General features: G+C 41.0%; 1 protein-coding gene across 1 annotated transcript in view; it reads right to left on the reverse strand.

Annotated features, from left to right (window-relative positions):
* Positions 1 to 1,514: 1,514 nt before the first annotated feature.
* The window catches only part of Srgn (serglycin), a 31,325-nt gene continuing 5,233 nt past the window's right edge, over positions 1,515 to 27,606 (reverse strand). Inside the window, exons 2-4 of the mRNA XM_078041169.1 lie at positions 14,885 to 15,080; positions 6,273 to 6,420; positions 1,515 to 2,527 (exon numbers count right to left, since the gene is read on the reverse strand). Of these exons, the coding sequence (XP_077897295.1) occupies positions 2,266 to 2,527; positions 6,273 to 6,420; positions 14,885 to 14,963 (489 nt within the window). The 5' untranslated portion in view covers positions 14,964 to 15,080 and the 3' untranslated portion in view covers positions 1,515 to 2,265. The remainder of the gene's footprint in view (positions 2,528 to 6,272; positions 6,421 to 14,884; positions 15,081 to 27,606) is intronic.

Consider the following 27,606-nt stretch of genomic DNA (forward strand, 5'->3'; position numbering starts at 1 on the left):
TATTGGACATTTGGCAGCATCAATAGCTAGACGGTCAGTGGGAGCCTCCATTCCTGCCATTTCAATGAGCTCATTGTGACCCATGATAGAGACTGATATCTGTGAAGTCATCATATCTACCCAATAGTTTACTGCATCTTCTGCAATGGATATTTTCTGATAGGCATTAACATCCAATACAAAGTCTTCACACATTGTGACTTTGCTCAATGATCCATACACACGTCTTTAACCCAGACTTCTTTCTGTTCAAGGCTCCTAACCAACTGACAAACATTCACCACTGTCTATGAAACTGCATAGGTATCCCAACCTCCAGCTGCTCTTCTATCCACATGTAGGAGATGACCTGGAATAATTCCTGAAACTTGGCCACTGGGAGACTTCCTCCCTTGACTGTTTTTCAAAGTCACTCCTAATGGGTACAGTAGTACAGCTGCCACCCCTTTTTGGCTTGTTTCTACACCCTAGGCCAATCCATGTGAACAAAGCCTGAGCTCAATTCTACTCTGATGGTTGGTCATAAGGAACTCCAGGTATGGCCATGGATGTGAGCTGAGAGGGAGGTGTTGGCACAGCATGGGTGATGACCCAGGTCTGGTCAGGGACTCATGATCCACTGATACAATGGACCACTGTGATGTGACATTCTGGGAAATGTCTTGCCAGTCCGGGTCTTTTAGTCCATGTTATGACAGGGTGGAAGTATTAGCAACGATTTGGAAGAGACTGTAAATGTACTCTGGGGCTGATTCTAAGAGTAGGTGAACTCTTTCTGATCCTCTTTTTTGGAGATTTATGGGATAGAAAAGCATTTGCCAGATCAGTGACTGCCAACCACATTCCTGCAGCTGTGCCACTGCTCTAGCTGGCACAGCTGCTGCAGTAGAGCTCATATCTGCCTGGACGTGTGATAGCCTACTGTCACCCTCCAGGATGTACCTGGATTCTTCATGGCCCAGACTGATGAATTAAATGGAAACACATTGGAGACCAGCATTCCTTTACTCCTTAAGTTTTTAAAGATGCTTCTAACCTCTGACATTCCCCTAGGATTGTTTTTGATTTGTTGGCATACAGGGAGAGAGACAGCTTCAGGAGTTTCTTGTTGTTCTTCTCCTATTACACAGGTCAAGCAACCAGTGTTGAGGGGCTGGGGTTGTGGCTCAGTGGTAGAGCGCTCACCTAGCATGAGTGAGGCACTGGGTTCAATTCCTAGCACCGAAAATAAAAAAAAAAAAAAAAAAAAAAAAAAAAGGAAGAAAGAAAGAAACCAGTGTGGGAGTTGTGCTAACTACCAAGCATATCCATTTAATGATATATTTAAGGATTGGAAAAATGATCCCTGTGAGCCAGACCTGGGTCAAGGTTCCATTTGAGTACCTGACCATCATCCACCCCCATCAACAGGGAAGCCATGATTGAAAGTTTAAATCTAAGACTTTTAGAGAAACATCTGATCAAAAATAATGAATCCCCCAGTTTATAACAAGACATCCCAGACAGCTTAACCCTTTGGTTATACTTCTGCTTTAATAGAATAACATTTGAAAATGAAGATATCCAGTGGTAAAAGGTAAAGCAGGATGCGATACTGAGAAGCACAACTGTGCTTTAACTGGGGTCCTAAGTTTTTAGTCATGACAATCACACTTCAGCTGAACAATGTCCTCTAGCTTTGCAACACACCCAACAGTAACAGTACAATACCACCCTTAACACTGTTCTCCATGTCAAATACCCACTCTATAAATGTACTGTTTCATCTTTTTTTTTCCCATAATAAAAGGGATAGATCTATAATTCATAATCAGAGTCAGGTGCCTGAAGATTGAGGTATGAAATATTGCCTATCAATTTGCTTCACAGACTGAATTTTTTTTAAAAAATAGTATAATTATTTTTCTTTAAAGTAACTTCATGTAATGGGAGTCTAGTTCATTTCATAATGATGTTGGTTGAACAAGACAACCAAAAAATGCAAGTATTAGGCTGGGATATAGCTTAGTGGTAAAGTAGTTGCCTCTCATGTGTGATACCCAGTGCCAAAAAAGAAGGTATTTTTCAGAAAAATAAGACCAATAACAGCATTAAAGCATAATCCTTTAAGAATTCATGAGAAATAAAGGTGATAAAGTTTAAGGTTCTTTATCAGATGTTTTAAAATTTCCATAAAACTCTTTGTCCCAAGACTGATCATTTAACCATGGTACACAAAATACACTGAATACATCGCGTGGCATCAAGGTGGGAAAACCCTCATTTTTATATAATAAAATCCTCTTCTAATCCTTCTTGACCCAAGTTGTGGTTGTCTGAGGGCTGATTGCTCTCGAAAGACCTGAAGTTGTAATAGAAAGCATCATTTTCAGCAACTGGTTGGTATTCCTGTTCCATTTCATTTGGGAAACCATTTCCAGAGCCGCTTCCAGATCCTGATCCAGAGCCAGAACCAGACCCAGAGCCTGATCCAGAATAGTCCTCAGAAAGGGGGAAAACATCATTCAAGTTCTGGAATCTTTTCATTCTGAAATATGAAAGAAAAAAAAACATAGTAAAGTTTGTTTCATAGGGAATATAATCATAATATTTTTATGATTAAAGAAATAAATGCAGCCACCCAGTAGCTCAAATTAAAGAGTTTAGCTCTTTTAAAGTCTCTAAATTATTCAATGCTATAAACAAAAAACCAAGTCAAGCTGGGTGTTTAATCATTGAGTTATATCCCCAGCCCTTTTTTATATTTTATTAGACACAGGGTCTCACTAAGTGGCTCAGGGTCTTGCTAAGTTATTGAGGAGGGCCTTGAACTTCTGATTCTCCTGCCTCAGCCTCCTGAGCTTCTGGGATAACAGGCATGTGCCACCATGCCCATCCTTCACATTCAATTTGTCACCCCCCAATATATCCCCAAATTAATCTGCCTCCAACCTGCATTCATGAGCTAAAGGTGCTGAAGGGTGGGGCTTATGCATCTGAGTGTGCTCCTTAGAAGTCAAGTGAGCAACCAAAGATCAAAGCAATGGTGCCATCATCTCTCCTTAGGAGATCAGGGCATGGCATCAGAGACTAAAGTTGAGCATCACATCCTGCGGATCATTTTCACCATGAAAATAATAAATCCAGGTCACAATCAATTGGAGTTTTCAGTCATGCATAGATTCAATAAATGTATCTGTTGAATAAGAACCATAGAAGAGATCCCTGTTCTAAGTGTCCGGGAAAGAACAGGAATAGATAGATGAGGTCCCTGATCAAGAAACTTGCTTTCTTTCTTTCTTTTTTTTTGGTACTAGGGATTGAACCCAAGGACACTTAACCATTGAGCCACATCCCCAGTCCTTTTTTTATATTTTATCTAGAGAAAGGGTGTCACTAAGTTGCTTGGGGCCTCCATAAATTGCTGAGGCTGGCTTTGAAGTTGCAATCCTCCTGACTTAGCCTCCCAAATCACTGGGATTACAGGTGTGCACCTGACTCAAGAAACTTTTAACTTAGTGGAAAGACAACAAAAAGTGAATAAAAAATCAAGAAAACATTAAGTGGTGCAGAGAAATGAAATAGAGTAATGTCACAGAGGATGCCATGTGGCTACTTCAGCCTGGGGGATCAGATTTGGTAGTTATTGGCATATAAATGGTGTTAAAAGCCAGGTAGCAGGAGGAGGTCACCTAGCGAAAACATGTAGATTGAGAGGAGGACCCACAACAGAGCTGGGGCCACACCAGTATATAAAAAATTCAGCATAAGAGAAAACAGCCAGGGAAGGCAGGAGGAAACCATGATAAGGTGGGGTATGGAAGCAAAGAGAAGCAAGAATTTCAAAAGAAGATGCTGGGTGCGGTGGTGCACGTCTGTAATCCCAGCAGCTCAGGAGACTGAAGCGGGAGGATCATGAGTTCAAAGCCAGCCTCAGCAACTTAGTGAAACCCTGTCTCTAAATGAAAAACATATAAAAGGGCTGGGAATATGGCTCAGGTGTTAAGTCCCACTGGGTTCAGCCTTTGGTACCAGAGAGAGAGAAAAAGAGAGAGAGAGAGAGAGAGAGAGAAGATGACTAAACAGGAGACACGAAAGTATGCCTGAAGCCTGCTGGGAAGAAGATACTAGGTTCAGAGAAGTAATTGCAGAATTGAAGTTGTAGAGAAGATGGGTATGAATGGGGATAGGATACCAGACACAGAGAGGGTTGACCTTAGAAGTTGCAACAACCAAGGCCCAATCGGGAAACTTCTCTAAATATTTAATACAAAGGGCACTGCTTATGCATGTGTTCAAGGAGAAGTGAAGCCAAACAGAGGATGATGTGGTAATTCAGAGATTAGCAACAGCAAGAAAGTACTTTCCTAGTGAGCTAGAGGGATAGCGGACGACTGATATTATCTGAGCCCAGAGACCAGGGGCATCCAGTGGGAAATGAAGCCACAAACCCATGCCAGAGGTGCCTCTTGAGTTCTCTTCCTGCTGGCCTCCCCCATCTCTCTTTTGTGCCTCCATTGGCCACAGTCAGCCACAAACCTGAATGCTTCAGGAAAGCAGACCACAGGGATCAGCCCTCCCCCACCCCCACACAGAGCAGGACCAGGAAGGACAAGGGATAGACCAGAAGGCAAGGGGCCTGCGTTAGGCACAGAAGCAGAGACCATTCATCCATAATGACAGGAGGAAAATCAGAGTGTTGGAAGCAAAGTTACTGGCTTCAGGAAGGGAAGATCACAGAGGTTAGAGGAGAGAAGAAATGATGTGAAGAGAGGTTTTGGAGCTAGGTGTTGTGGCTCACGCCTGTAGTCCCAGCTACTGGAGAGGCCGAGGCAGGAGGATTGCAAATGGAAGGGCAGCCTCAGCAACTTAGGGAGACCCTGTCTCAAAATTTTAAAAAAGCAGGAGGCTAGAAGTAGCTCAACGGTAGAATGGTTGCCTGGCACATATAAGGCCCTGATTCCTTTCCCAGTTAAAGGGAAAAAAGAAGAAGAAGAAGAGTTGTTTTGGAGAATTTAAGTTAGTCTTCTAATATTTTAGATTTAAATGAATTATTAGTGAAACCTATGACTTAAAGAAATGGAGGATGCTACGATATTAAGTTCAGACTTCATGCTATAAACTTAAAGTAAGAACACAGGGCAGGACTACAAAGTTTCATTCTGATCTAGGTTTGAGCCTGAAGATTTAAACTTTGATGATAATCATTTTTTTTTCACCCATCTTTGCTATAAACTATTTAATTCTGGTATTCACTAAAGTAAATGACTTATGTAACTCAACTTTTGGTTACTTACGAATTCCTATTGGCACTGTTTGCAAGTTTAAGCAGGCTTCGTTGATCAAGAAGGGGTTTGGGTTTTGTTCTACATGGCATGCCATTTATTTTTTTCTTTCCCATTTTTTTAATCACCCCCAATTCAAGGACATTTCTAATCATCCTCCCCCACAAAACCATACCCAATAGCAATCACTCCTTAGTCATCTCTCTCCCCAGTCCCTGGCAACCAGCAATCTACTTCCTGTCTCTAGGGATTTACCTATTCTGGACATTTCATGTAAATGGTATCATTTAACTGGCTTCTTTCTTCTGTTTCATGTTTTCAAGGCTCACTTATGTTGTATCAGATATTGGTACTTCCTGGTTTGTTTGTTTATTTATTTATTTATGGTACTGGGGATTGAACCCAGGGGTGCTCAACGACTAAGCCACATCCCCAGCCTTTTTTTTTTTTCTTTTTTAATATTTTATTTAGAGACAGGGTCTTGCTGGGTTGCTTAGGGCCTCACTAAGCTGTTGAGGCTGGCTTTGAACTTGTGACCCTCCTGCCTCAGCCTCCGGAGCCACTAGAATTACAGGCATGCATCACTGCACCCAGCCATATATCAGTATTTCATTCTTTCATGGCTAAATAAGTTAAATAATATTCTATTTTACTGACGTAGCACATTGTTATTTATTAGAATACCTGATGGACTCCAGTTGAATTTTAATATAATATACTCTATGTACACAAATAAAACAATCTTTAGTCATTTTTAATATCTGTTGGTGAAAAGCACTCAATGCTTGTCTGTCACCCACAACAAATCTTGACAAAACAGATAAAATATGTATACTTGCTCATCTCGTATACCACATATATGGTACAGTTCTACCAAGTACTGCACAGTAAAATCCAAACTTCCAAAGCAGAAGCTTAAAGCTTGGTGTGGAGGTCCTCCAACCTCCACTTCAAGATTTCACTAGACATTGTGAAACTATAACCTCTGTAAAATCAAAGTTCACTTACAGAAAAGGGTCAGTCCTTGCAGGGAGGATCCTGTTAGACTCGCCTGGAGGGAGGTTGAACAGGGGTCCCTTTTCATCGATGCAGTTTGCAGAATTACTGTCAGGACTGCAGCGTACCCACTGGTACCTGGCTCTCCGCATAGGATAACCTGCCCGAACAAGGAACCCGTGAGAAACAAGGATCTCTTCCACAGCTTTGAATTGCTCTGCTGTTAATTAAATGGATTAAAACCAGAAGTTTTAAGTTAAATGGATTCTAAATTTGGTAGAAGGTGCAGCACAGACAGGTTTAATGTCCATTAATAAAATAGCAGCTCCCACTCTGCACTAGCCTTTTGTAAATGTTTTTTGTCCCCACAGCATTCCCATAAAGTAGCAAAGAGCTTAATATTGATGTCAGCTGCCTGCAAGCAAATCCCGGCTCTGCTACTGGCCAGTTATGAAATCTAAACTTCCTGGAACCCCTACTGTAAAATGCAGGTCTTAATAGTATCATAAGCTTGTCACAAAAATTAAATTGAAGCCAGGTGCAGTGGTGCATGCCTGTAATCCCAGCAGCTCAGGAAACTGAGGCAGGAGAATCGAAAGTTCAAAGCCAACTATAGCAAAAGCAAGATGCTAAGCAACTCAGTGAGACCCTGTCTCTAAATAAAATATAAAATAGGGCTAGGGATGTGGCTCAGTGGTTGAGTGCCCCTGGGTTCAATCCCTGGTACACCCCAAAATAAAAATTAAATCAAAACAACCATGAGAAAACTTAAACATAGTGCCAGGTACATAGTAAACAATGGATAACATTAATTATTATTATTATTATTATTATTATCTATGTATAGGGTTTACTGGAGATTGAATCCAGAGGTGCTCAACCACTGAGCCACATCCCCATCCTTTTTATTTTTTATTTTGAGACAGGGTCTCACTAAGTTGCTTAGGGCCTCACCAAGTATCCCAGGCTGGCCTTGACCTTGGTGATCCTCCTGCCTCAGCCTCCCAAGTTGCTAGGAATCCAGGTGTGTGCTATCATGCCTGGGACTATTATTATTTTTGTGCTATTATCTCCGTTTTTCACATTGGAAAATTGAGGCCACAAAGGAGCTTAGTAGAAGATCCAGGATTCCAACCTATACCTGATCCCAAAGTCAGTCTCTTTAGAGAGATGAGACAAATCTGGTTCAGAAAGGTTAAGAAGTGCACTGAGAAGTATCTAAGCCATTAGAGAGTGCTGGGGCTTATGTTTTAGGACCATATAGGATTCTTGGGAATGAAAAGTAAATCAAAACTCTTTTTGTCTTCAGAGATTTCACAAGAAGACTAGCCTATTCACAGAGGAACAGAGAGGTTGCAATAGTCAAGTATCTCACTGCTTCTTTTGAATTTAATTTCTATAGAAAAGTCTCCAAATCTGGTATTCTAAGGTGATATGATATATGGGACCCTTTATTAGTTCATGAAACACCTTCTTCATGACTCAGTTTAACAAGGACAGAAGCTTGATGGTGAGAAATACCACACCATCCTGCAAACAGTTCATCTCCTCCCTGCCCCAGTACACATTTTATTCAAACAAGTGCTTCGAGCACTAGTAATCACCTAGCAAGAAGAAGCATGGCTGCAATTCTTGCAAAGCAGAAAAGCCCAGCACAAAACAATATAAATGCTTGGGAAAATGACAAGGTGCTCACTAACCAAACAGCTAAACAGTAGTTGTTGCCAGGAGCTGAGGTGCCTATAATCCTGGAGGCTGAGGTAGGAGGATTGTAAGTTCAAAGCCAGGAACTTACTTAGCAAGATCCTCAGCACCTTAGGAAGACATTGTCTCAAAATAAAAATAAAAAGGGACTGTGGATGTGGCTCGGTGGTTGAGCACCCCTGGGTTCAATTCACAGTACCAAAATAAATAAATAAATAAGCAAATAAATAAATAAAAATGAGTGAGAAGATACTGTGGAAAATGGAAGAAATTACACAAAAATAACTAGTGGTAGACTTTTTGATTTTTTTTTTTCTTTTCTAACTTGCTGTAATAGATAACATTCCTCTAAAACATAAATATTTAAAAGACTGACTTGGAAAGAGAGTAAATATTCCACATTTAGTTAGCCAGTTTGCTTCCTTTCTCTTCTCTATTTGATCACAATCTTCCCCGTGGTTCCTGAGCAGAGCTTACAGAGTCTGGTGTGGGAACTAATTGTCAAAAACGCTCTGGGGATAAGGCAGGCAAGATGACATCACGAGGTCTGCCCATTACTGGCCATATGACTGTGGCCAACGTAACCTCTCCACACCTCAATTTCCTCATCTGTAAAATGGGAACCATCATGGATGTAACAGTGAGATAGGAATGTTAGGCTCTTAGAATGGCAACTAGCACCATGGCAGAGCTTTTCAAATGCTAGTTTCTCTGATGAAAATTACAACAACCTACAACTTGTAGATTGTAGAGTCCAGAATTTAAATCTGAGTTACTATTCAACAACTCAGTACCTTTCAACTTCTCAAATTATCATCTTTCAAACAGATATTGGGGAAAATTACATAAAAATATGGGAAATACCACAGCAAAGAATTCCCAGTTAGCTGAGCATGGTGGTGCACACCCGTAATCCCAGCAACTTGGGAGGCTGAGGCAGAGGACCTCGGGCTCAAGGCCAGCCTCAGCAATTTAGCAAGATCATGTCTCAAAAATAAAAAGGACTGTAGATATCGCTCCCATGGTAAAGAGTCCCTGAGCTCAATCTTCAACACCAAAAATTAAAAATAAATAAATAAATAAAAATACGAGTTTCTGTTTGTGAAATAAAATTATGTGAAGCATCTAACACAAGCTTTTGCACATAATAGATATTGAATATATTTTATCTCCTTTTCTGATTCTTTCCTGAGGCAGTAATAATTTGGCATCTAATTAGGGCTTAGGAAACTCCTAGTTGGTGACACAAAAATCAAACATCTCCCCCAGCAGAGGGCGATGTCTTCACACCTATGGGGTCCAGACCTCACTATCCAATTGAAACATGAAGCCAGCTAACACAGATGTTTCAAAAACAGGTAAAATTAATATTAATATAGTCTATTTAACTCATGTTTTAGGATATTATCACTTAACACATAATCAATATAAAAGTTGTTTTTTTGTTTTGTTTTTTCAATACTGGGGGCTGAACCCAAGAACTTGAATATGCTAGCCAAGTGCTTGGTCACTAAGCTCCACCCCAGCCCCAGGATAACAGTTATTACCGGGGAATTTTACATTTTTATTTTTCAAACTAAGTCTTCAAAATAAAATATACTTCATATTCACAGCACGTGTCAATTTGGACTTGTCATATTTCAAGAGTTTGAAATACATTGAATAGCAAGGTGAGAAAATATTTTCTTGGATAGGAAGTTAAACAGAAAAATTAAATTTATTTAGTTTATTTATTTTTCTTCTGGTGCTGGGGATCAGACTCCAGGCCTTATGCATGCTAGGCAAGCACTCCCCCCGTACCCCTAAATGAATGCCTTGAAGGGGTACCCCTGTGAAATATTGCATCTTTTCACTAGTAGAGCAGTTCTAACTTTGACAAATTGATAACATATATTTCTTTTTTATTTTTTTAATTTATGTTTTAGTTGTAGTTGGAAACAATACCTTTATTTCACTTATTTATTTTTATGTGGTGCTGAAGATCGAACCCAGGGTCTTGCACGTGCGAGTCAGTGCTCTACTGCTGAGCCACAACCCCAACCACCCCCCCCAACATATATTTCTAAAATACAAAATTAGCCCCCAAGTTCAGAACTTTGAGTTGCTTAACTCCTCCTCCCTGTTGCTGAGGATGGCTTTGAACTCTGGATCCTCCTGCCTCAGCCTCCAGAGCCGCTGGGATTACAGGCATGCATGACTGTGCCCAGATTAGAAGATGTTCTAAAAATCAACTATGGTGATGGTTACACAGTTCTGTGAATACACTAAAAATAACTGAATTATAGACCTCACTCTTTTTTTTTTTTTTTTTCAGTGCTGGGGATTGAACGTAGGGCTTCTATATGCTAGGCAAGTGCTCTACTGCTAAGACACACCCCTGGCTCAAACTATATACCCTAAAATGTGAATTGTATGGTATATGAACTCCTTCTTAGTAAAGCTGTTAAAAATCAGAGATAGGACTGGGGTTGTGGCTCAGTGGTAATGTGCTCGCCTAGCATGCATGAGGCACTGGGTTCGATTCTCAGCACCACATAATAAATAAATAAATAAAGATATTGTGCCCACCTAAAACTAAAAAATAAACATTAAAAAAAAATCAGAGATAGAAGTCTCCCACTCCAAAAGTCTATTGAATTTGTTGAAGATATCTTAAAATAAAGAACAAGGGCTGGGGTTGTGGCTCAGCAGTAGAGTGCTCACTTAGCACATGCAAGGCCCTGAGTTTAATCCTCAGCACCACATAAAAGTAAATAAATAAAACAAAGGCATTGTGTCTGACTACAATTAAAAAAATAAAGAAAGAGCAGTTATAGACACAAAATTCCTGACATAGTTATCCACACGTGCTGGCAGGACATAAAAGGTCAAGGTTCTAACTCCTGAAGTTGTGAGAGTACCTTGACTTTCTTTTACTTGAGATAAATTTCTCACGATTATCATAATCTTAAAAATAAAAGAAAACGCTCTCCTAGTCAGAAACATTTTCATAGAAGGATCTGCTTCACGGAGGATCTGCTGGTTCATTGTGTAGTGGATTCCAGGGAAAAGTATGATTTTTATTAAGAATTCCTTCCAGCTGGGCAAGGTGGTGCACACCTATAGTCCTAGCAACTCAGGAGGCTGAGGGAGGAGGATTATAAGTTCGAGGCCAGCCTCAGCAACTTAGTGAGACCTGTCTCAAAAAATAAAAAGGGTTCAATCCCCTGTACCCTTGGCAAAAAAAGAAAGAAATCCCTTCCCTCACTGTCCTCCACTTCCCCCACATCCACACACATACCCTCACTAGCTCTGCTTGATCAACATACTTTCTATGAGTAAATGTTATCAAGCAACTTTCTCCAGCAGTTCCTCTGTATTTTTTTATATGATGGTAACACTTTTTCCCCTCACATAATCACAATTTACTAACTTCCTATTCTTAATGGAAACCTATTGCAAGTGTGTTACAGAAGCTTAAGCAGAAACTGTCATAAAGGGGGGGGAATATTTGCTTCACTCAAAATGGGTGCATTTAAGCAACTGTCATTATCTAAGTTGACGTTACTTCCTACTGGTCTACAATTCCACAAGATGGATAAACTTCCGACTCTTGCATGGTTTGACAAGTTATAAAAAACTCTAAGTTTAGTTTCAATTTCTCCCTCAAGTCAGTAGTAAACATAGCAAGGGTGATAGTCAAAGAAAGGGTTTGGGTGTTTTCGATTGTTTTTTGTTTTTGTTTTAATACTAGGGATTGAACCCAGGGGCACTCAGCCACTGAGCCACATCCCCAGCACCCCCCTTCTCACACACACACACACACACACACACACACACACATTATATAGATTAGTTGTAGATGGACACAATACCTTTATTTTGTTTATTTATTTTTATGTGGTACTGAGGATCAAACCCAGCGCCTTGCAAGTGCTAGGTGAGCACTCTACTGCTGATACGACCCCAGCCCCTTTTTACTTAGAGACAGGGTCTCCCTAAGTTGCTTAAGACCTCACTAAATTGCTGAGGCTGGCTTTGAACTTTCAATTCTCCTGTCTCAGCCTCCCAACCTACCAGGATGACAGGCAGGCGCCATGACGCCCAGCGATATTTTTTTGTTTTAAATTCAAAAAAACCTCTAATCAACAACAAGTTAATGCTAGACTTGACGTTGGAATGACTACTTCTGCCATTAGTCAGTTGCAATGGGCCTTGGGCAAAACCCACACATATTTTGCAAGAGGCTGATGTAAAGAGCAAATGAGATGATGAATTTTAGGTCCAGTTTTTTTTCTCTACCAATTGGTGCTAATTCTTCCTCCCAAGGAATGTGATGATCATTACCAGAGAATCGGTGTGAATGCCCTTTACAAACAGCTGCACATGTGGGTGGGATCAGTACTGTGCTCTAGGAGACAGTGTGGTGGGAACACACAGGCTAGCCCTGGTCCCTTGGTCACACTAGCTCACAAATGTCCCGTTTTCTTTATTTACGGGCATCTTTGAAAAGAAAGGCTGTAACACTGTGCTAGGATTCAGACCTCATCAATAACCCCCTGGAGGCCTACATGAACTAGATTAGCCGTCTGTGCTCTCCATCCTCTGTCACCACGTCACGGCACTTTCATTTCTTTCCACTCAGTGGGCAGTTTTACATTCATGTGTGTATTGGGTTTTTAAAAACAATTATGTGATAGCTGAAGTATATCCCTTGCAGAATTCATATGTTCAAGTCCTAACTTCATAATGTGACATAATTTGGAAAGAGGATCATTGCAGATGTGGTTCACATGAAGTCATTAGGGTGACCCCAATCCAATATGACTGGTGTCCTTATCAGAATAGACCGTTAGAACACAGATGTGCGCAAGAGAGGCCACGTGAAGACCAAAGGGGAAGGCAGCATCTATAAGCCAAAGAGAAAGGCGTCAGAAGGAAACCAACCTAGCAATACCTTGATCTTGGATGCTAGACTCCAGAACTGTGAGGAAATGAATTTCTGTTGTGTAAGTCATGTGGTCTGTGTTACTCTGTTATGGCGGGCCAAGCACACGAATGCAGGAACCTAAGAGGGGTTGAAGGTGCACAGCAAAAGCACACAAAAGCCTTGCTAATCTAAAACCAGTAAATTCAGTAAACTTTCTTTTCTTTTCTTTTTTTGTACCAGGGATTAAACTTAACCACTGAACCACATCCCCAGCCCTCTTTATATTTTTTAAATTTTGAGACAGGCTCTCACTAAATTGCTGAGACAGGCCTTGAACTTGCGATCCTCCTGCCTCAGCCTCGCAAAGCGCTGGGATTACAGGCATGCGCAGGGCATGGTAAATTTTGTTTGTTTGTTTTTTTTAAGCTGGGGGAGGATGTTATCCCCTCTCTCTGGCATCAGGAGGGGTGTGGTGAAATGGAGTCCTGGCTCTGCCCTTGGCCTCTTCTTGCATCACTAACACGCACAAGGCATCTCTTTCCCTTCAAGTTCAATGTGAGCACACGTCCTTGAGCCGAAGCCCAAGTTCCCCTCAGAAATACCCTCATTTTTCAGTTCATTCATTGTCTTCTTTTTGGTTTCCTTTTCTAACGAAGAGCGAAATCTACATAAATGTTAGTATTTTCAACAATTTCAAGATGGTTTCTTTCTTCTGCATACACATAAAAGGAAAGTTTTCGTTTTTGTTCTGGTCTTACCCGTTGAGTCAGTGCAAAATGTGACACTTTGGGGAAATTTTGAAGATAGAAAAACTTAGGTAGGGATCTACTCACCCAAGTCTGTGCCACAAATTTGAACCTCACTGTGTTTAATCTTGTCAAAGCACACGGGTGTTAGGGAATCATTACATCAGGCTGTAGCTTTTCCCAAAAGGATCCAAGAAAAGCTCGTTCTCTACTTTTACACTTTAAAACTAAGAAGATGAATGGAACTGTTGCAGTAGCATTACTTGCTGTTTTTCCTCTAATGCAATAACTAGAAGATGATAACTTTATGAATTTCCAATATCTGAGGAATTTCTTTGAGATCATCGGTAAGATTTCATTTCCACAGGAAGTAAGAACATGACAGTTAGAAGAAACAAATCCAGGACAAGCATGTCACTGTGACTCAACACTTCCTTTACCATTTGGGGGAACCTAATGTTTTCCTACTATAAATTCTGTCATCTACTTATTAGGCTGGGACCTTCTCCTTATTATGATTTTTTTTATTTACCAAAAGCAAAAGAAATTGCCTTTTTCTTATAAACTGAGCATTTTCGTTTTCTTAGTCATTAAAAGATGTGAAGTTGTTTCAGTCCGACTGAAGAGCCCCAAATGATAGATCAAACTAAGAAGATATTTCCAAATGTGATGTTTCTCTGAGAAATAGCTCAAATCCTAATATTCTTTGGGCTTTCTTTAAAACCTAAGGTTTACATTAACTATGTCTACCTATAATCGAATTTACAGTGACAAATTAGAAAAAGAAAAAAAATACACACTGTCAAATTTACCCTAATTAAAAAACAGTATCTCCCAATGTTAAAATGATGACACCACCACAGTGCATTCCAACTTGGGGTTTGTGTTGACATCCAGGAATAGGTAGAAATTCCAGAACATTCCAAGGTGCCATCTCCATGGATCAGGCATGTGAGTCCTTTTCCTTATTCCTTTCCTGAGCTTTAAAAATTAATAAACCACACATTTTCATCCCAAAACAAACAGCATATTTCAATCATTGTAAGAGTTTACATGGCTGCACCTGCCTCAAAGTTTAATTTTTCTTGGTACCAGACTCAACTGAACTCACACAAAGGAGTTTGGTCACGTTCAATCTTTCGTCTTTGCCTCCTTTCCCACAATATAATACCGTCAGTACCTTGTATTAAAATAGTCATTATCATTTGCATGGTCCCTGGGGCTTATGGAAAAGGTTACAGGGGAACAAGTGTCCTGGGTCTTACCTTGGACTGGAGATTCCAAAACCAGGATGAGGGCGAGAGCCAGGGCCAGGCTACTGCACTTGAGGACCTTCTGCATCATGACCAGCTCACTCCAACACGCCAGCCCACGATTAGGAAATGCAGCAGGGTGCTCTCTGTCCCTTTTAGAAAAGGTTCCAAAACCTCAAACCCTGCCCAGAACACACGTCACAGTTTCCTGAACAAATAGAAAGAGATCCACATCAAAACCCAGAAAGAAAGAAAAGGAAAGCAGCAAAAATAACTATTCATACCCATTATGAAACTGCACTGGGCTCTCCCCACGCCTGCATTCTCTAAAGTTTTGTTGTTTGCCATTTGCCTTAAAAAAAAAAAAAATTTTTTTTTTTCTTTTTCCATCAAAACAGCAGAAATCAACATCCAGGACGGTTTGTTTTTCCTTTCTTCAGGTGACAATCTAAACACAGGTTGATGACTGTAGGAGTGAGCCACCAATGATGAGAGGAGAGAGCCAGGTGTCGCCTTCTCATCACTAAGTGCCTTCCACACAAAATGTTCTCGATTTTCTGTTACATCAAGGAGCAGCCTAACTCGTGAGCCAAGCTCGAGAAGTGTAACTTCCACGTTGGGTCCTCATCCACCACAATGAGTTGTTTCATTCAGAGGAAGTCTCTTCTTCACTCCGTTTTTGCATTGGCTTCCCTTCTGCCCCAAAAGTATGATGAGGATTTTTTATTACACACACACACACACACACACACACACACACACACACACACACACATCAAAAAAAAAAAAAAAAGAACTTGGCTAAATAAACAAAACAAAAAAAAAATTATCTTGCATTCCTCGGCTCCTTTATACCAACAATTATGATTTGGTTCCATGCATACCCTTATCTTTTCTCCAAGTAAAAATGTTCAACTTGCTTTTGGGTCTCCTGGCCTTGAATAAGCCAGAAATCAGGAACAAGGGGTGGTTGTCCCCACCTTGGGTATTGCCTGTAAAAACATGTAAGCCACTGTCCCCACCCCTGCCCTGGGCATATAGGGGTAAAATTTTCCCCTGGGAATGCTGTGCAGATTTCTGGAGGACTGAGACTCCTTATTACAGCCACAGTGTTTTCTGACATATTGTCACCCTGGGAACATGTGTCCTGTCCCTAACATTCCCCAGACGCTTTAAAGCACGGGTCCCACTTTCCATTCCATGCTCACCCTGCCTGTCCTTTGACAGAGGGAGGAGTTTCCCTTCCCTTGTTTTGAGTTTCCTGCTGATTCCTTACCATTTCCTGCTAAGGACTGGGCCTTGAATCTAACCGCTGCGTAGCTGGGGTTCAAGAACAAAAGCCTGCACGTCTGACTTTCGTCAGAATCAGCCAGAAGTGGGTCCTGCAGCCCAGGGTTCCTCAGAATATAGTCATCAGCCCCCAAACTCACACACCAGCAAGTTCTTCACCAGGGAATTCTGGCTTCAGCTTGAAGTTTTAGTCATCCTCTCTAGTTCCTTTTCATTGTAATTCCCAATTTAAAACCTTGGCACCAAAACAATAGTTCTGTCAATAGCTTCATCAAGTTTTCTGCAGAGCCTCTGAGCAACATTAGAATTTGTGCCTGAAAATGGTAATTTGGGAGCTTTTCTCTTTGGATATTCTTTTTCCCCTTTGGGGCCATGGTGATTTTAAAAAAGACACCTGCAGTGTTCATAAGCAGTTGTTCTCCTCTTGGTTCATGACAGCCCACGGTTCCTTGTTCCAAAGAGCCTTCCTCCAGTTCATTTCTCTAGTCATTTTCTTTTCAGGCGATAGACAGGACCAGGACAAATGCTCATGACCCTACCTACCAGCTGAGCGATGCTGGTCACTTACTCTTTCTTTTTGCATCTCTATCATTTGAGTTCTTCCCCTCCCCCAGCTCCCAGTACTGGAGATTGAGATAAATACCCAGCCCCTTTTGGGGGCTGGGGGTACAAGGGATTGAACTCAGGGGCACTGAACCCCTGAACCACATCCCCAGCCCTATTTTGTATTTTATTTAGAGACAGGGTCTGAGTTGCTTAGCACCTCACTTTTTGCTGAGGCTGGCTTTGAACTTGCAACCCTCCTGCCTCTGCCTCCTAAGCTGCTGGGATTATAGGTGTAAGCCACCCTGCCCAGCTAACCCTTTTTTTTTTTTTTCTTTTGTGGTGCTAGGGATTGAACCAGGGCCTTGTGCAGGGTAGGCATGCACTCTACTAACTGAGCTACATCCCCAGCCCAGCTAATCCTTTAAAAAAAAAAAATTTTGAGACAACGTCTGGGTAAGTTGGCCAGGTTGGCCTTGAACTTGCTGTCCTCCTGCCTCAGCCTGGGCTAAGTAGAATCATTTTTGGTCTGATGACAGTGTGGGCAACCAATCAGAGGGCGTCCATGAGAACGTATGGGGGTCCACACTGACAGTGCTTCTCTGGGCCCTGGCCATCTTCTTGCCTGAAGCTTCCTCCATTAACTAAAGAGAACCTGTGTCTTTTCCTAAACCTCAACTTCTGCAGTAAACATGTTTTTCACAATTTTAAAAGGCAAAAGGTACTCCAAACTTAATCCTTTATTTGCCAGGCAGTTTTGTTTGTTTGTATGTTTGTTTTTTAGTGCTGGGTATTTAACCCAAGGGCACTCTACCACTGAGCAATATCCTCAGCCCTTTTTTTTTTTTTTTTTTTTTTTTAGTTGTAGTTGGACGCAATACCTTTATTTTTATTTATTTGTATTTATGCAGTGCTAAGGATGGAACCCAGGGCTTCACATGTGCTAGGCAAGCTCTCTACCACTGAGCCATAACCCTAGCACCATCCTCAGCCCCTTTTTATTTTTATTTTGAGGCAGGGTTTCACACAGTTGCTAAGACTGGCCTCAGACTTGTGATCTTCCTGTTTCAGCCTCCTGAATTATACACATGCATCCCTGAGCCTGGCTCAGGCAATATTTTTTTTGTTTTTGCTGGGGCTGAGGGTTTCTGGGCATTGAACCCAGGGCCTCTGACATGCTAGGCAATTGCTCTGCCATCGAGCTACATCTCCAGTCCTTGTTTTTGTTATCATTTTATTTTGAGACATACTGAGCTGCCTACATTGGCCTCAAACTTGAGATCCTCCTGCCTCAGCATCCTAAGTAGCTGGTATTACAGGTGTGCACCACTACACCCAGCATTTACTAGGCAATCTTAAAAGTACCTACTTTATTTCACAGATAGTTAAGTTCCATATAAAGTAAATAGTCTTATTCCTTAACAAGCACCCTGAGCTGTGGTTTGAATATGTCTCCCAAAAGTCATGTATTGGAAACTTCAATCTCTGAAGTCATGGTATTTACAGATGGGCCCTTTGGGATTAATTAGGATTAAATAACATGAGTGTGAGGCACCCATGATGGCATAGGTGGTTTTATAAGAAGAGGAAGAGAGACCCAAGCCAGCATGCTTGCCCTGTCTCACCATGTGCTGCCCTCCACCATGTTACCATGCAGCACAAGGCCCTCACCAGATGCCGAGCAGATGCCAGTTCCATTTCTCAACTTTCCAGCCTCCAGAACTATAAGAAATAAACTTATTTTCCTATACCTAATCTTAGGAATTCAGTGACAACATCAGAATACAAACTAAGATATCTTGAACATGACAATTTAATTCCTTCTTATCTAAGAAAGTAACTCCTAAAAGCAATACAAACATTAATTTTTACTCCCTGTTCATTTCAGGGTGGTCTTACAAGGGAAATGTAGCCAGGTATGGTGGCTTACACCTGCAACCCCAATGACTTCAGAGGCTGATCACAAGTTCGAGCCCAGTCTTAGCAATTCAGGGAGATCCTGTCTCAAAATGAAAGAGAAAAAGAACTGGGGATATAGCTCAGTGGTAGATCCCTGCTGGGTTCAATCCCCAGTATCATAACATAAAGATAGATAGATAGATAGATAGATAGATAGATAGATAGATAGATAATCATATTATGAAAGGATGTTCTTGAAAACATCTCCTGATTAGCAGGGCAGTAGAGAAAATAAAGAAGATGACTCATCTATTAAAGGATCTCTGGCACCTTGAAGTTTCCCATTCTTTCTGTTCTCTCCTCTTTCCCATCCGCTCTCCCTTAGTGTATGGGGAGACCATAGTCAAGATAAAAAAGTATCCTGATGCCTTGGCCCAGTGGGACAGCTCCCATTTTGTCCATGGTCTCCTCGAAAACTGCTGTTTAAAATAATTTTTTAAAGTCTATTAAAAAAAAGAGTAGGGGGCATAGCTGGATGCAGTGGCACATGCCTATAATACCAGTGGTTTGGGAGGCTGAGGCAGGAAGATCACAAGTTCAAAGCCAGCCTCAGCAACTTAGCAAAGACTCTTAGCAACTTATCAAGACCCTGTCTCTAAATAAAAAATGAAAAAATAACTGGCAGGGCATGTGGCTCAATGTTTAAGTACCCCTGGGTTCAATCTCTGATAACAAACAAACAAACAAAAAGGATAAAAGCATAAAAAAATTTGGGTATAGTAAAATATGAAATCACAATTCCAAAATATAGGGATTTGAAGAGCTAAACGTTACAATGGAAGAGTCACTTGCTGAATATTATTGACATAAATAACTGGAAACAGGGGAATATGTAACTTCTCTTGGGAATACCTTCACAAGTCAAATATATTAGAAACCAATCTCTAAGGGGAAATTTCACACATAAGGGATCCGGAGTGAAGGTCGGGGGAGGGGAAACTAGGCCCTTAGAAAAGTGGTCTTTATTTGGTTTCTGAGACCTTACCTTTTTCCTGGGCTACACCATCAATGCTATTCTGCAGTTATTTTTATATATCTCTAGTTAATTATCTTTTTGAAATAAAAAAAATTGTAAGGACAGATGAGGAATTACAAGAAGAAATGTAAAGAAAGGATCAATCCCTTGTCACCTTGTCATGGCTGTCATGCAGCCATGTCCTGCTTTGGCAATTCAAAGTGGCACACCCTATTCCCTTTATCTCCCTTTGTGGCTTTTATACTCTGCCTGTGGTACTATGTGGCCCCCTCGATGCCCCCAGAACTAATTTGGTTGTTGAGTCCAGCAAATCCTATAACTCATCCATCAATTCTACCACCTCAACACTCTTAAGTTCCCTCTGGAACAAAAAGTCCAAGTTCCCAAACTCATGGACAACGTTTCCTAGGCTACTTCTTTCCCATCATTATATTTGAGGTTATCTCTCACTAGGGAAGAGAGATGTTCTTGCCCCTTCATTTGTAACCACTGACCATCAACACCAGATCTTCAACGGCCTCTTCATTTCCATGTCTGGGGGCTGACCACATTGACCAATTAGGTTACTACATATTTGTTGGTTCTTTTTCTTTTTTCTTATTTTTTATTTTGAGATAGGATCTCACTAAATTGCTTAGGATCTCAGTAAGTAGCTGGTTTTGGCTTTGAACTTGTGATACTCTTACCTCGGCCTCTCAAACCACTGGGATTACAGGCATATGCCACTGGACCAGGTTGTTGGTTCTTATTATTTATTTATTTTTTAATACTAGGGATTGAACTCAGGGGTGAGACTCGACCACTGAGCCACATCTCCAGCCCTATTTTCTATGTTATTTAGAGATAGAGTCTTGCTGAGTTTCTTAGCACCTCGCTTTTGCTGAGGTTGGCTTTGAACTCCCAGTCCTCCTGCCTCAGACTCCTGAGAGGCTGGGATTACAGGTGTGAGCTACTGTGCCCAGCCTGGTTCTCATTTTTTGCTGGACTTAAAGCATTTTTTGGTGGTGGGAGGGTCTTGGTCAAAACATGAAAAATGAACAGAATCACTTAGTGAGATGCTATTTTGAAGCTTCATGGCATTGAGACTCTAAGTTTGTCTCCTGGTAACTTTTTTTTTTTTTAAAGAACTTTGAATGATAGGTGTAAATTATTATTTTTTTAAGTGAGAGATGAGAGAGAGAGAGAGAGAGAGAGAGAGAGAGAATTTTAATATTTATTTATTTATTTTTTAGTTTTCAGCGGACACAACATCTTTGTTTGTATGTGGTGCTGAGGCTCGAACCCGGGCCGCACGCATGCCAGGCGAGCGCGCTACCGCTTGAGCCACATCCCCAGCCCCTCTCCTGGTAACTTTTAATCCCCATCAAAAAGTTTAAAATTTTTGACTTTTAGTCCCCACAAAAGAATAACAGAATATAAGCCAACCCCTATCCAAAACCATAGCATCTACTGCTGGAATCAATTGCTTCTCTTCTGACTTTAATGAAATGCTCTGCGCTTGGAAAACTTTCATTTGACCATGTCTCCAAAGAGACTAAACCTCCAGATTACTTTAGCCTGCTCCTGCACATTCCCCCAGTACACTGAATGAATGAATAAATGAATAAATTCTGTATTGAATACTTCTTTTTTCCATGTGCCATTCTTGGCTTCACATCAGGATTATACAAAGGATGTCGTTTTGACTGTTACAGAATATGATGGGCTCAAGTAACTGTTGATGACCAAAAAGTTAGCAGTGGTTATTTTTCTAAACACAAGGATGACAAATGTTTCCTTTTTATCCTTTCTAGACCATTCCAAATTTTGGAGAACACAATTATGTATCATATTAGTAATCAGGAAAATAACACTCGGTACAAATATTTTGATGGTTGACAAAAATTCAACTTAAAAAAAATCTGTTAATAGTTAAACTTGGGATAACCTCCTGTAGGACACAATAGGACTGAGCCAGAAGTTGGGTCAGAGATCAGCATCCAAAGACCAGCTGATCAAAATTGTTTCCCTTGGGGCTGAGGATGCAGCTCAGGGGAAGGGCACTTGCCCAGCCAACACAAGGCCCTAGGTTCCAGCCCCACACCAAAAAGAGTAATTTGCCTCAAAACAATATAGCTGGAATACTGTAGATTGAAAAAACAAACAATGAACACACTGTAATCAGCAAGGCTGGAGGGAAAGAACACTTAGGGGTTAAGTAAATAACCCAAATCTCATCACAAATGAAGTGGTTTTTTTTAGATTTTAGAGCATAAATGGAAATGATACTAGTAGCTCATGGGAGGTGAAAGGAGTCCCTTCTGCTCTTTCAGAGAATCTGGGAATAGGGAAATTAGATCTCCTTCAAAGAAATTTGCCAAACTGCCCAAGGCACATCCTACCTCAAGCAAGACCAAGGGAAATTCTCCCCAGGGGAGACAAAGGGGAGGCCGGTCCTTCTGGACTGGTGGGAATGGATGGATAGGACAAGTCTGCAGAATCTCTCCTTCAAAGGACCCTGATGTCGTTTTCAGGTTCAGAACCATTCACAGGGAAAATACGGACCCAAGGTGCCCAGAATGCGAAAGTCTGCTCTCTCCCTCCTACCCGATGCCTTTGGCCTCATGGGCCTTCCTACCAGAGCTAAGTGACTTAGGCAAAAAGGGCTCATTAAAAGCCAGACCCTGGAGAATCTGATGGAAGGAGGGCTTTCCTCTCAATACTGGCTTCTGGGCATGGTGTCCCACATCTGTAATCCCAGTAACTGGGGATTAAGCAGGAGGGTTGCAAATTCAAGGCCAGCCTCAGCTATTTAGCAAGGCCCTAAGAAATTTGGCAAGACCCTGTCTTAAAAAATAAAAAAAATAGGGGCTGGGGTTGTGGCTCAGTGGTAGAGTGCTCACCTAGCATGTGGGAGGCACTGGGTTCGACTCTCAGCACCACATATTAATTAATTAAAGGTCCATCAACAACTAAAAAAATTTATTTAAAAATAAATAAATAAGTGAAAAGGTTAGGGATATGGCCCAATAGTCAAGCACCACTGGGTTAAATCCCTGGTACAAAAAACAAAACACTGTTTTTTTTTAAGCAATACCACTTCTAAAAGTTCCCAAAGAAAACCCAAAAAGACATTTGCTTTCCATCCCAATCTCTACCTCAGCTTCCTTAATCTCAACTGAGTCAATGATGATATGATCCCAACATCCATATCATCTTTCTTTTTTAACCAACAAAAACTGTATATATTTATCATGTACAACATGATGTTTTGAAATATGTTTACATTGTGGAATGAATAAATGAAGCTAGGTAATGTATAATTTTAGTTGGTTTTTTTTTTTTTTTTTTTTGGCTGCACTGGGGATTGAACTCAGGACCTTGTACTTGCTAAGCAAGTGCTCTACTACTGGCTCCACAGCCAGCCCCCACACACCTATCAACTTTTTAAAATGAGAATATTTAATATCTACTCATGATTTCTTTTCTTTTTTTCTTTTTCTCTATTTTTTTTTAATACAATGCCTTTATTTTCATGTGGTGCTGAGGATCGAACCCGGGTCCTACCCATGCTAGGCAAGCACCCTACGGCTGAGCCACAATCCCAGCCCCTCTACTCATCATTTCTAAGAATACAATACAGATGGTCCCCAATTTACAATGATTCCATTTATGACTTTTCAACTTTATGATGCTTTGGAAGTAATATACGTACAGTAGAAATCATTCTTCGAATTTTGAATTTTGGTCTTTTCCCAAGCAAAGACCACAGTAGGTCATGAGATCACAAAAAGAAACAACCCAGCGCCCATAGTATATGGTGCTGTTATGTTAGGATGAGCAGTAGTTAAGTGTATGAAAGGTATTTTTGATTTATGATATTTTTAACTTCTGATGGGTTTATTGGGGTTATTATTAACCTACAATCAGCATATTGAACAATAGTTATCTTGAACTTATTTCTCCTATTAAACTGAAGTTTTGTCCAATACTTGTACCTCAATAGAGGATGATCATCATCGGAAGACTGATGATCACTTTATAATATAATCCCCAAGACAAGTGGAGGGGTTCAATGGTATAGTGCTTGCCCTGCGTTCAGTCCCCAGTCCCACAAATAAAAAAAAAAAATACTAATAAAGACAGGCTGAGGTGAAAGGCTGGGGTTAGTAGGAAGGAAAAGACCGTTAGGGTAGGTAAGAGCTTGCTCAATATATCTTAGTTCCAAACCACACTCTTGGAATTACAGGGCTTGCATAAGGATCCTCTGGTTTCCTGTATGATCAGAAGACTCTCATCTCAGAGGCCTTTCTGGGTACCATGGTATAATTAAGGGAGATTCAGGGCCCACCTGAGCAGCCCATCCAAACTCACTGCAAAGAAGCATCCTCCTAGCACTTAGAATTGCACTGTTAAACACATTAGCCTATGTGGCTATTTAAAACAATTGAAATGTGGCTGGTCCAAATCAAGATGCATTGTTTTTGTCAAATAAAACACTGGGTTTCAAATTATGGCATTTGCAGGTAAATGGATGGAGCTGGAGAATATCACACTAAGCAAAATAAACCCAACCTAAAAAATCCAAAGGCCGAATGTTTTCTCTGATCCATAATAGGGGGTAGGGAAGAATGGAGGAACTTTGGATTGGGCAGAGGGGAATGAGGAGCGGGGAGGGGAAGGATGGTGGAACGAGAGAGACATTATTATCCTATATGATGACACTAATGGGGTGACTCTGCACCATGGCCACAGGAATGAGAAGTTGTGCTCCATTTGTGTACAATGTGTCAAAATGCATTCTACTGCCTTGCAAAACTAATTAGAAGAAATTTTAAAAAACAAAAATTAAAAATATAAAATAATTACAGAAAAAAAATTTAATAGTTACTTTGAAAAAAACAAAAAGGGTCAGAGGAGAAATGATTGGGTTTTAAGAGTCTTATCCCAATCAGTAAACACACACACACACACACACACACACACACACACACACACACACAAACAAACACACTGGGTTTCAGAGCCAGATGCAGTGGACAATAATTTAGCAAAACCCTATCTCCAAAAAGCACAGAAGGGCTGGGGATATAGCTCTGTGGTGGAGCACCCCTGGGTTCAGTTCCTAGTAGTGCAAAAAATAAAAATTTTAAAAATAATAATAATATTAATAATAATAACACTGGGTTTCAAAATAGCAAGGAAAAAAATAATGTAAAGCCATATTAATATTTTTATATGTTGAAATGATATTAATATACTAAGCTAAAAATTTTTTAAATTTTTATTTATTTATCTTCATTGATGTAAAAATATATCATTAAAATTAATTTCACCTGTCTCATTTTACTTTTTTAAATACAACTACTAAAAATTCTTTGAAAAAAAATCTCTCCTTTTTTTTTTTTTTTTTGTAGTGCTAGGGATTGAACCCAGGGCCTTGTGCATGTGAGGCAAGCACTCTTCCAACTGAGCTACATCCCCAGCCCTGAAAATTAAGGAAAATCTTAGAAAAAAGACAAGCTTAAAGTATTCCTGTGCTGAAAAATGTCCCCTAAATAGACTGTTCTCAATAAAATCACTCCGCTAGGGGCTGGGGTTGTGGCTCAGCAGTAGAGCACTCACCTAGTATGTGTGAGACCCTGGGTTTGATCCTCAGCACCACATAAAAATTTAAAAAATAGAATAAAGGTATTGTGTCCAACTACAACTAAAAAACTATTTAAAAAAAAAAAACTCAGCTATTATTTGGAAGATCCAAGTAATCCCAAATCAAAAGCACCTAGTGGTGGCTTTTCACTAGGACATTCTAGATACCCTTCTGAGGACTTCATGTTTATTAATTCACTTACTCATCATAAGTGCTGTGGGAGGCAGGCATAATTTTTTTAAAAATATTTATTTTTTAGTTGTAGTTGGACACAACACCTGTATTTTATTTATTTTTATGAGGGCCTCGCACGTGCTAGGCGAGCGCTCTACTGCTGAGCCACAACTCCAGCCCAGTGGGCATCATTTTTATACTTATCATACAGATGAGGAAACTGAGGCATTGAGAGGTTTAAATGTGGGGGGGATTGATTTTGGGCAATCTGACCACAGACGGTCACTCTTGCCTGTTCTGTGACACTTTGCAAGAGCTCTTCTTTGTTCCTGGGGAGGGGGGGGGCCTGGCCCTTTCTTAGACTCCTTATCTTTTGGGTGGCCCCTTCCTGCTGTTTGTATTGGATTCTGTTCTTTTAGGCTCTAAGGGTTCTCTGGGCCTGGAAGGGATTTTCTTTTTCAATTGGGTTTCCCCCCAAGCCTATACTACCCCTGCCTGGTATTAAAAAAAAAAAAAAAAAAAAAAAACACTCCTATGTGAAGTGGGCAGGAAAAGCTGGATTCCTAGAGCCCTGACCACCCCCCACCCCCCATCCCCACTGTGGTCAAAACCAAGTGTGCGCAAACAGGATGCTCTCATATCCCTCCTTTTAGCAACTGGGGGATTGTGAGCATGAGATTTTGCAATTCTGACCTCTGCTGCCTAAAGGCTAAGATGCTCTGCCAGGTTTTTTTTTTTTTTTTTAATTTGTCTAAGACTGGTTTCTTCACCATTGCATAATACTTTCCAAACCTTCCCAACGGACTGACGGTTGGCTGCTGGAGGATGTTCTGCACCTCAGCTAAGGAACCCGGCTCATGGAGCTTCCCGCAGATCATAGTTCCACATGGCCACGATGCTGGTGAGAGGAACGCTTTGTCTCTTTTGCTTTTTGACCAAAGACCATACTCTTGCCTTCTTTTTTTCTCAGAAATCAGTTAAGTTGGATGGTTTTGCTTTTGATGTTAAAAAGTCTCAATAGTAAGAATAATTAATTTCTCCACCCTGGAAGGATGCTGCATCTTATGGAGAACACCATCACTACCATCACCACCATCCCCATCCCCATCAGCACCATCCCCATCCCCATCACCATCATCCCCATCATCATCAAGCACACTGAGGGGTCACAAGCGTGAGACCAGCGAGCTGCCCATGTTGGCCATCTCCTTTTATTCTGAGCTCAATGGATCAAAGCCATGTCCTAATTGTGAAAGGGCCTCCATCTAAGTTGTTTCCAGCAGCCTTGTGTGTCTGATTTTCCCTGGGCCAGGGGTTCAGACAGAGGCACCCCATAGGATGAATCACCCCACCCTCAGGGCAGCCACAATACAATTAGCAAAGGCATGCAAACCTCCTTCCTCCGGGTCCCCTGGCCCTTTCTTAAGACTCCTTATCTTTTGGGTGGCCCCTTCCTGCTGTTTGTATTGGATTTTGTTCTTTTAGGCTCTAGCGGTTCCCTGGGCCCGAAATGCTCTGCTCTATTCCCACATCATATCCCTCACCTTCAAGTCTTGGCTTAAATCCCACTGTGTGTTAGTGTGTGTGTGTGTGTGTGTGTGTGTGTGTGTGTGTGTGTGTGTGGACACAGTTCTGGAGATTGCATCCAGGGCCTGGTGCTCTGCCACTGAGCCCCATCTCCAGCCTTTTAATTTCATTTTCAGTCTCACTAAGTTGCCCAGCTGGCCTTGAGCTTTTCAATCCTCCTGCCTCAGCCTCCCCAGGAGCTGGGATTATGGGCACTCAGCAAATGTCACCTTCTTGGAGAGCTCACCCAGACCTCTCACTTAATACCCAACATCCCCCCACACACCCAGTACCAAGCTGCAGCCCCCTCACTTTCCTGCCATACTTCCTGTGGCATTAACTCAAGGCTTAACAAGGACAGGAACAACATTTTGCTGTTTGATACATCCCCAAGTGCTTAGAGAGATGCTCAATAAATACTGGCTGAAATGGAAATTGTTACTCTTTTCTTTTTTTTCTTTTTGTTTGTAACTGGGACTGAACCCAGGGGGCACTGAACCACTGAGCCACATCCTCAGCCCTTTTTTATATATATTTTATTTAGAGACAGGGTCTCACTGAGTTGCTTAGGGGCTCACTAAGTTGCTGAGGCTGGCC

The sequence above is a fragment of the Ictidomys tridecemlineatus genome, chromosome 1 (assembly GCF_052094955.1).
Source record: "Ictidomys tridecemlineatus isolate mIctTri1 chromosome 1, mIctTri1.hap1, whole genome shotgun sequence".
Lineage (NCBI taxonomy): Eukaryota > Metazoa > Chordata > Mammalia > Rodentia > Sciuridae > Ictidomys > Ictidomys tridecemlineatus.